The sequence below is a fragment of the Nelumbo nucifera genome, chromosome 5 (assembly GCF_055504915.1).
Source record: "Nelumbo nucifera cultivar China Antique chromosome 5, China Antique-T2T, whole genome shotgun sequence".
In the NCBI taxonomy this organism is placed as follows: domain Eukaryota; kingdom Viridiplantae; phylum Streptophyta; class Magnoliopsida; order Proteales; family Nelumbonaceae; genus Nelumbo; species Nelumbo nucifera.
Window position 1 is genome coordinate 31,295,671 of NC_142653.1, and position 10,389 is coordinate 31,306,059.

General features: G+C 39.1%; 1 protein-coding gene across 1 annotated transcript; it reads right to left on the reverse strand.

Moving 5' to 3' along the window:
- Positions 1-1,187: 1,187 nt before the first annotated feature.
- On the reverse strand, positions 1,188-7,412 carry LOC104600010 (beta-xylosidase/alpha-L-arabinofuranosidase 2-like). Its single transcript, XM_010262800.3, has 7 exons — positions 6,546-7,412; positions 4,464-4,751; positions 4,204-4,373; positions 3,783-3,880; positions 3,116-3,466; positions 2,057-2,467; positions 1,188-1,960 (listed from the first exon to the last, which is right to left on the reverse strand). Exons 1-7 carry the CDS (start codon positions 6,975-6,977, stop codon positions 1,389-1,391), a joined length of 2,322 nt encoding a protein of 773 aa, XP_010261102.1. The 5' UTR covers positions 6,978-7,412; the 3' UTR covers positions 1,188-1,388.
- Positions 7,413-10,389: the final 2,977 nt, after the last annotated feature.

The following is a 10,389-nucleotide window of genomic DNA, read 5'->3' on the forward strand; positions in this document are numbered from 1 at the left end:
GATCAAAGAGAGAGAGAGAGGAAAAATGGAATGAGAGAGAGATAGGAGTGCTGAGAAAGCATATCACCGCTGCCGAGAGTTGCAACGACAATCAGAGAAAAGGAGGAAGACGGGAAGAATAGGAAGAAAAAGAACGTGAGGGAAAAGAGAGAAGAGGAAGATGGAGGGAGAGACAGTATCTGGTGAAGATCGCCGCTTCCCCTCGCAGAAGAGAGAAGAGAAAGGGAGGAAGACGGGAAGAATAGGAAGAAGAAGAAGGTGAGGGAGAAGAAAGAAGAGGAAGATAGAGGGAGAGACGGTATTTGGTGAAGATTGCCTTTGTCGTAATAGTGGTTTCTCAAGTTTTTCCATTGGGGTCGATCTAGCATCCCACATTTTTCTCATCCCATCCCTCTATTTCCCTCAAAACAAATAAGAGAAAAATGAATATTTTTGAAATATTCCATTTTTCTCATCCTCATCCTACAAATCAAACGGAGCCTACCGAATAATAAAAACTCAAATAAATTCATGATGGATTCTTACATCTTGTCAAATAAATTACAAAGACCCCCTTGTACTATGGGGTTTGTGACAAAGACCCTGTACTCTGTTTTGCAATAAAGACCCCCATGTACTATAACCGTGAGACAAAGACCCCCTTCCGTTAGCCTTCTGTCGAAAAAAGACCCCCTGTTCTGTTCGTCATTTAATTTGTTATCTGATCTTCATCTTATCTCTCTGGCAGTTGGGGTGTACCATATGATGCGACTGAAGAACAGTTTATACAAATCTGTGAAGAGGTTGGGCTGGTTGCATTACTTAGGTCGGACATTCTTTCTTAAGTTTCGAACAGAGTGATATTTTGTTTTCTGTTTTCTGTTTTGGAGTCCAGGAAGGAGAAAGCTTATGTTGTTAATTTATTCCTTTTTTATTTATCGTTTGTTAGAAATTTGTGATTGAGATGCTTCTCAACATCCTAATGCTTCAGATTAGTTATTGATTAACTGCGAAGCCAAAAGCATATGACCTTATGGGTTCTGTGAGTATTAAGGATGAAGAGACAGCTCTCGTCGCAATCTTCAGGACAATGAAAGGCAATCCTGGTATATTGAAGCTTTGTCACAGACTCACAGTAGCATTAGATCTATTATCCTGATGTGGGTACTGGGTAGTTGTATTTGCTTTCAAAAACCAAATCAACCATATTGAAGAACACCCACCAAAACATTGCCTTGTTTTGGATTTGAAAATTTCCATTTCAATTAGATTGGCCGTTGAAACAATTGAGAAAATTGTTACGACTCTCAACTTACATGCGAGTTGAATTTACTTCCTTGGAGGCTTTTATTACCAATCTCCAAGAGAAGTCGAAGACTTTCTTGCTTCTTCTACCAAGGAGATGAGGTTCAAATCCTGATATTTAGAGAGTGTTTCAAGCTGCCCACATGAAGCACATGTGAACCCAGAGCCACTTTTCGTCTCCCAAGCTCATCCACAACGCTCAAATCCTTGCAGACGTCCACGTTGAACTTAACTAGTGCTTCATTTTGACTTGTTAAGAAAACCTTCTCAAATCCCAGCAAATGCTTATTAGGGGCATTGTGTACTGATGGGGGAGTGCTGAACAGGAAAACTGTGTGGCTTCCGCTCATCCTTCCCATGTTTCTAACTCTTAAATGAATCTCAAAAGCCAGGTTTCGGCATCCTTCTTCCTCAAGATGGATAGATTTGCATTTCTGGGAGCGACAAATGTGACCCTCCTCCAGGGGAACTGAGACTAGCTTAGGTGCTCGGACAAGGTGATGGCTGAACTGAGAATAGCTCATGCCATCACCAAATGAGTATATGGTTTCACCTCTGTAAAACCGATAAGTTCTGCCAGGGTAGCCAGTGGCTGGATTTGGTCTCATGTTCATGTTTGTCATAGGGACCTTGTCTGCAAATGCTTGTGGGTACCATGTCATGGGTAGTCTTCCACCTGAATAAAAAATGAGTAGACAATTCAATCCCCAAATTCTAGAAGAGAAAGCTAGAGTCTTTCTAACAAACAACAAACCAAATCATGCTTGCTTACTTGGATTGTAATAGCCGAAGATAACATCAGCTAAAGCAGCCCCTCCAGCTTCGCCAGGGTAACCAACCCAGAGAATACTCGTAATTTTGTTGTTGGCTTTGGCAAATGAGATATCCATGCCTCCTCCAGACATGATAACAAGAATCACAGGTCCCTTGGATACATTTGCAACCTCTGTTACTAAAAGTGCCTGCTGCCCAGGAAGATGAAGATCAACTCTGTCACGGCTCTCTGCCTCGATTGATTGATCAGCACCTACTACTAAAACTGTGGCATCTGCTTGGGCTGCTATTCTCTTAGCATCATCTAGTTGGACACTGTCGCATGCCACATTGGGGCAGCCTGGCTGATAGAGAGTCGGAACCGAGGCCGTCAAGCCTTGCAGAGGAGTTGTGTATTTGCATGGAGTGCCTGCCAAGAAACAAGTGTCAATAGAGTCTATAGAAGTTAAGCTTAGCTTAATCTCTGCTGTGTTTATATCCAATAACTCTAAGGCCCCTTCAACGTTTTTTAGGATTTTGAAGGGGGGAGTTTGTCAATCGGATTGTGGTGCACATTGACCAATTTACTTATGTTTTTATTTCAAAAACATGTGGGATCCAGGGCAAGATTGAATTTTTTGGGGTATCACTTGCCTGAATAAGTGATACCCTTCTCACACTTGGGTAAGTTTGAATGCAGATTTCTGATTTTCACCAGAGAGTGCAGAGCTATAAACATTCAAAATGTCAAAAAACCCCACTCTATACACCAACGCCCGCCCATGAATTGACATCAATTCCGAGCTGGCACCCACCTCAACTGTACTTTGGGCTTAAAAATTCTAACCCTGGGCTGAACCGTCTTTCTCCCAAAAAAATCAAAATGGTCAAAAATGCCCCCAACAAGATACATTAACCCGGGTAAATTAAACAAAAAAAGATTATGAATAAGTGTAATTAGCCAGGTAGATGTTTCTTGGAAAACACTTACCCGGGGTAAGTTCGACTTAACCGAAAAAGTAGGTTCCTAAAAAATGAACAAAGCCTAAAAGCAGTAGAATTAAACGGATCCAGGTACCCTCGTAGTTGCCGATCATGGTTTTGGTCACGTTGGCATTGGGCCCGATCACTGCTAAGGACTTGATGGCTGTCGGCGACAATGGCAATGAGCCTGCGCTGTTCTTCAACAAGACAATCCCTTGTCGTGCAGCTTCACGGGCCAGCTCCTGGTGCCCTGGGGTGCATACGTCCTTTGGCCCCAGCTTCCCATAGAGCTGCTTACTGGGATCTCCATCGAAGAACCCAAGTCGCATCAGAGTGGCAAAATTGTTGATGATTGCTTTGTCAATGGCTGACTCATTCAGGAGCCCAGCTTTCACTGCAGCTTCCGTATGTTGGCCCAGGAAAGATCCACAGTTAAGATCCAACCCTGTTACAATTCCAAACCAAAGAACCAGTAACCAAAATTATTTTTTTTTGTTTTTCAGTGAATTACTGAATGACGATCAAGTTATATATGGATGGTGGGGCTTCACCTAGCTATTCATCACACATCACACAACTGGACGCGCCCATTGATCTGAGCTATCCAATCACTTGTGAGTGGTGAGTGGTGATCATCTATTAGATGGGCCACACTCCAAAGATCAATGTGAGCAGATGATCCAGCCTGATCGATCGTTATATATTTGTCGATCATCACCGGCCACAAAGCAAATAAATTAGGGAAATGCAATCACAATCACCTGCCAATATAGACTTAGCCGCAGCTTCCTCTGGGGTCTTGGTATAGTGCTGATCGTTGTAGAGCACTTGTACTGAGTCACAATCTGAAACGATGTATCTGGAGGAGCAGCGGCTTTATGTCATAAATAATTGATATTGCAAATATTAATAATGTATCACCTACTTGCTACTTCTGTTGAAGTGTTTAATTTTTTTCGCATCCAACTTCTGTTGAAGTGTTTACATAATTAAATTTTAGCTAAAATTGGGTAAAGATGTGGGGTTAAGAAGTGGGCTAAAATTTGAATTCGAGCCAAATACATAAAACTCGATTACACCCCTAGGTGCAGTGTTCTAATTTCTAAGAAGTGGGGTTAAGAAAATGACTTTAAAAATTAAAAAAAAAAAAAAATCAAGAAGATGAGGCAAAAAAGAAGAGACCCATTTAATTGCCATTCGCCTCTAATGACCCCAGCCAGGAGATCCGGGTCTGCACAGGTTGGTTTCCCATTTACTTGGTTGTAAGAGCACATGACGCTGGCCACATTCCCATCCACAACACAGCTCTTGAAAGGGGGCTGATATGTATCATCCAGGTCTTGTTTACTCACCTGTGTCACCCACAACCAAATTCACATATATATAGCACAGAAATCAACAAATAGTAATGAATGATCGATCACTAAGGACAGTTCAGTTACCTGAGCATTAAAGTGATAACGATCCACTCCCTTCCAGGCATCCACATCGTAGGCTGTATAATGCTTGCAGCAAGCAGCAACCTTAAGCCGATTCGGGTTGCCATCGTCGCTTTGTTGCAGACCTTGAACGTAACCAGCTGCATATTTACTGGCGAGGATGGGGTCTTCACCAGGAGTCTCTTGGCCTCTTCCCCATCTGGGGTCCCGGAATATGTTCACATTTGGGCTCCAATAAGTTAGCCCAGCTAGACCCACATTGTACATGGCTCTGGCTTCAGTAGAGACCACCTGTAGATATACATCTATATTTTGCTTCATTTGTTTATAAATAAACCAGTTTAACATAGAGCTCTCTAGTCAGCCATGTATGACTTTGTGTGTGTTTGTATTATACAGGCATGAAGAAAAACAAAAAAGATAAGTCTCAGGCCAGACCTTTCTTTATTCAGGTTAGGTTTGGTGGGCAAGTAGATCGACCTGCCTTGACTTTCAGAAGATATTTCTTGTGATTTTATTAGCTTCAGAATTCCTTTTTGCCTTTCACAGGGAAATCTCTTGCAATCCATGATAGTTTGGCTCAGTTTGGAAAGAGTATAAATGCAAATATGTACCGTGCAAATACATAAAAAATACAAGGTTTTGCACTCTACATATTTGTATCTGTACTCCTTCCAAACTGAGCCTTTTTGGGACTCCATATATCTTTAGCCAGCCCCCAATGCCCATCAGAAGACACTTTAGCTCACTACAGATCAATTGGGTTCAAACTCTCTATTACTAAACGATAACAAGGCCAGATTTTGGAGAACATCATCGATTAATCTGTTTCTTATTGGTGATACCAGTCAAATACAGCTCAATTGCCACTATCATGTACCCTACTTCAACAGAACAACCATAATTTGTTGTTGAAGCTTAATTACCTACTGTCCAGATTCAACCCGTAAGTACTAAAAGGCAGAGGAATTACAGAGTTGTATTCAATCATCTCTACTGCTTTATCTACAATCCTTTCAAGTTCTCTTCAAACTACTTCAATAATAAGCCCACCCACTCTTTTGTCTTTTCACGTACTATAAATGAGAGATCCAAATTCATTGAATCTTTTGCCAGAAATTCTCATTCACCAGAGTAAAAGTAAAAAAATATATAACAGATTCTACTATCAAATCAAATATTTGCAATCTGGACCACCTACTTTTTTCAAATAGCTAATAAATACTAAAGCATTTTCCTATTTTGGTCTTCTTTTCTGTTGGGGTAGGCAAGCCGTTGATGGTAAGTTGGCCATTTTTTTCTGACTTTTTCTTTTCCATCTTTACTCACTGCGTAATCAAAGCTGCAACTAGAACCAAATTAAACTTGAGAGCTACACCACTCAACCGCAGCAGTAATTAGAATATTAGGCTTAAGTGCTTAACAACTAAGGCTCTGTTTTTCTTTCTTTCTTCTTCTTCTTCTTCTTTTTTTTTTTCAGAGAAACTAAGGCTCTAAATTAACATATATGAATCATCTTTTCTGCATATCCCTCGTTTTCTTCAGTGATATATCGTTTTCGCATCCAATCAGATCAAAGTAGATGGGGGAGTGAGGCCAAATGGACTAAATAACAGCAGCAATAATAGGAATAATAGAAGTAACAGTAACAGTAAAAGAATCAACCTCTGATATTCTCAAATGCTGGTCCTGAAATTTATCAATTAAAATTAAAAGAATCCACAAATAAGTCCAATATAAATCCATATATAATACTTGAAGTACAGTCTTCTCAATTTTGCGACAATTGAGGATAAAGTTTGAATCAAATTCATCACACATGGTTAAACCCATTTCCAATATTTAAAGCAAAACCAAAACATTGATAAGCAAACAAGAAAATACGAAAAGTTGAACATTATAAAATCCATAACAGGAACTTGTCCTTTTCAAACCTAGCATTGTTATTCAAAACTAAAAACCCATCTCCAATCCTCAAATTATAAATCAAACCCACGAACCATTTTCACTCAAACGATCAAGACTCAAGATTAAACATAAAGCATTCTCCTAAAAAAAACAGAAAATGATGCTGATAAGCTTTACCTTCCCAATGGCCTGAAACAGAGAAGTGTTGAACGAAGCTGCAGTAAGAATGACCTGAGGAAAGCTCGTAGCTCCAGGTACTACACTTGAGAAATGTGTCCCAGGACCCACGTAAGACACTCCATGTAAAGCTTCAGACCACCACTCATAGCTCGGAATTCCAAGCCTAGTCACCGCCCCTGCTTTATTCACCAAAAAAATAATCTTTTCCTGCAATGTGAGCCTCTTCACTAAATCATCGACCCTTGCAGCAATACCCCATGAAGAATTGCAGAACCCAAAAGCAGCCAAGCCGGAGTTCTTGCCAACATCACAGGCAAAAACAGGAGATTGGCAGAGAACACCTTTAGAACCCATGAGAAAAAGAAAGAGAAACTGCAGAAGAATCACCAAGAAAACAGAACATTCAGCTCTGTTTCCTCCAGAAGCCATGGCTTCTGAATGCAGCAAAGGTTCGACGGAGGATATATGGGGATGAGCTTATATGGATGCGGGGTCTCTTATAACGTGTAATGTATATTCATTTATAGTCAATAAGCCATGTAAGACATGTTGTTTCTTTGCAGCCCGTGAGCGAGAGATGGAGGCGTTAATCGAGCTGGCTCTGAAACTCCATTTAATGTTACAGAGAAAAGAGTAAGGAGGAAAGAAAAAGCCAGAGGTAAAGAGAATCTAGCTTTCAGGAATTCGTGGGCCTATGCGCCCGTGAAGAGCTGTAAGATATTTTTTCTTGCTTCTTCTTTTCGCTCCCTTTAATATGAGCTTTTGGAATTGGAGGTTCTCACTTCTCACACAGTCACGCTCAGAAAAGAGAGAGAGAGTGCGGGAGAGAATGATGTAAATGTAATATAAGAGTAGAGAGATGGGGGAGGGAACGAGGACAGAACAAGAAAGAGACCATTATCTCGGGCATAGAGAAATTGAATTTGTTTGTGCCTTCTACTGAGTCACGTGAATGATCTGATGGTCGAGAAAATTATGGCTCTTTTTTTTTTCTTTTGGTAGAAAGAAAATTATGGCTCGACGCCTACACAGATTGAGCTGAGCCAAGGAGAACAGCCGGTGATTAACCAGTTGCTTTGCTAATACGCACGTCTGCGTTGTATGCGCAAGTGAATCCTTGTGACCTTGTCTAACTAATGTCCTCACATCTTTCTTATTAACTCTCTCTTCTCTCTTATCAATTTAAATTCATTAACTCTCTCTCTTATAAAAAAAAAAAAAACTCTTTTTTATCTTTCTTATTAATTCCTTTGGTTATCTCTCTTCATTAACTCTCTTTCTTCTAACAACCAACTCCATTAGTTCTCTCTCCTCTTCATTAATCCATTAAATTGCTTAAAATTTATTAGCTCTTTTTCATTTTTTATTTTTTTTTTTATTTTATTTTATCCTCCCTCATCTCCTCATCAATCTAATAAATCAAAAGCAAATTTGTTTAGGGGTGACTATTTCAATCCGACCCAAGCTTGGGCCGTTGTGGGCCAAGTCGGGCCAAGCAACCTATTAATACAATCAAAATCTAGTAGGAGATCTTTTGTTTTTTGGTTCATTAATTGGGCTACACAATGGAGGTAACCCATCCTCCATAGCTCCTTTAACTACAATATTAATAATTTTTATCTAGAAATAATTAAATACTCAAAAATAATGTATGCATGAATTGTACTCAATTTGGTTCAATCCAATTATGAATTTCACATTGCTCTTATATGGGCAACTTAGATGGGTTGGGTCAGGTTGGGGATCAATCTAAGCCTAACCCAAAGTCTTAAAACCTCAAACTCATATTTAAATTAATTTAATTATGATTTTATATATTTACATAAAAACGTAACATTTAATCATTAAAAGGAAAAATAAATAAAATAGAACACTAACAGATAATATGGAAAATGATTATTTTATTAAGTAATTAGCAATAATTTGTTATTTTTGTTAAGAACCATTAATATAATTAATCCAAATTATTCTTGTTTATGATGCATTTTTTAATTGAAATTAAATGGCACTTTTATATGAAATAACAAAACATATTTCCACCCAAAAGGGAATGTACAACACCCCCTTAGAGTATGTTCAAACTCAATTCTAATCTGCTCGTAAAATGGACTGAGATTTCTCAGATTGAGATATTTAAATTATTATTTTGTCCCCTTTACGAACAGTGAATCTTTGTTTTTAGCCGCTTTTAATTTGTTTCGAATGTAAATGACAAAGGAAAACCAAGCTTTCATCGTAGAAGACACAAATATAATTTAAAATTGCTTCAAGAAAAATTATCTATCCATTTTAACATGGAAACCAACAGAATCATAAGCGATAAATGCCAATACATCCATGTACTACATTTACTCTTAGGCTATGCTATGTTTGGTTTGAAGGAAAAGATAGGAAAAGACAGGGAAACCTATGTAAAGGTTTTCCCTACCTTTCCCTACATTTCTCTTCAAACCAAAATAAGCCTTGTTGATCAGACATTTGAAAACTCGAACCCAAATCATTATTAAATAAAAGCGGTCTTTATCACCAAATTGTAGTTACTGATATGGTTTTTGTTTTGTGAAGATAGAAAAACTACTGTAAGTAAACTTAATAAAAAGAACATCTCAGGCATGAAGCTGAATTTCTATTTCTTAGTAATAAGACAAGCTCAAATAGAACTAGAGGGTCGACTGAAGAATTTCTAATTCTTAGTAATCGGACTTACAGGGAGATAAGATCACAATATCACAAGGATCGATGTGCATCATCTCAGAGCAAGCTGCGATGAAGATAAAAATTTAAAATCTCTGGGATGATATAGGTGGTGGGCCGGGGGGCATCAGGAATCGTTGGAGTACGTGACTGTAAGGAAGAAGAGAATGAATCGACAAAGCCATGAAAAAGAGGTCACAGTCGCCGACTAAAAAGATTAAAAGTGAAAGAACGATACGAGACTCTTTACAAATTGTCTCGATCGATCAGCCTTTGTATTGTTTTCGATACTCTTAAATTCTTATTCACAGGGTGTGTCTGCTAGAGGTTGAGCCACTGGGTCCTCTCTTTTGAATATATCATAAGCGTTGTTGGGAGGGAAGAATTGTTATTTCTGCACTTTTTTTTTATCTCTTTATAAATAATTGTATCAAAGACTCAATAGTAGCTATTATGAGTTATATACTTGTTTTATTGAACAAACTACAAGTTTGAGCATTTCTAGGGACTTTAGTGGGGCTATGTGTCACCTTGTAGGGCCTTCATAGTGCTGGATGGATGGTTGGTTGGTAGCACTTTGGAGTGTCGTTTCCTGTTGTCATAAGTAGCAACCCCTGGAGTTGGGACTAGGGGCTTAGTTACGCTGATGATGATAGCCTCGCCAAATTAGGTTCGGTTTGGATGATTCTCTAGTATCAAAACCCAAAAGCGAAATTCCCCAATTTTAGACTTGGGTTTTTGAGTTTGAAAGTGTTTTGATGGTGTGCGATTTGACAGTTTTTTATTGGAAGATAGTTTGGACGTCGGGCTGGTGAAGTCAGTACGCCGAGCTATAAGAAAACAGTGTCAAAGTACTCGAGGTGAGCACTCCAATGCTTAAGTCAACAATGAGAGTAAAAGAGAGTAAGAGAGCTTAGAATGCAAGAATGAATTCAATCCACAATCACACATACCTTCTATAGGTGAAGGAGGAGCTTTTATATAGGTAAGGTCTCACGTAGCATGTCCGATATCTCTAGGGGAAACGTGACTTATCAGCTCGCCACCCTTGGAGGTGGTTTTAGTGGATAGTGATAAGGCTTATCCAATTATCTCTGAAGCGGGCGGCATGGAAGTCAATTCTATATATCGACCAGGCAACGTGGTC

Coding starts and splice junctions, on each gene's coding strand:
- LOC104600010 (XM_010262800.3), bottom strand. CDS start 6,977: ATGGCTTCTGGAGGAAACAGAGCTGAATGTTCTGTTTTCTTGGTGATT. Junction 4,374..4,463: donor GTTATCACTTTAATGCTCAG/GTAACTGAACTG, acceptor TGGGTGACACAG/GTGAGTAAACAAGACCTGGA. Junction 2,468..3,115: donor CATGATCGGCAACTACGAGG/GTACCTGGATCC, acceptor GTTTCTTGGCAG/GCACTCCATGCAAATACACA.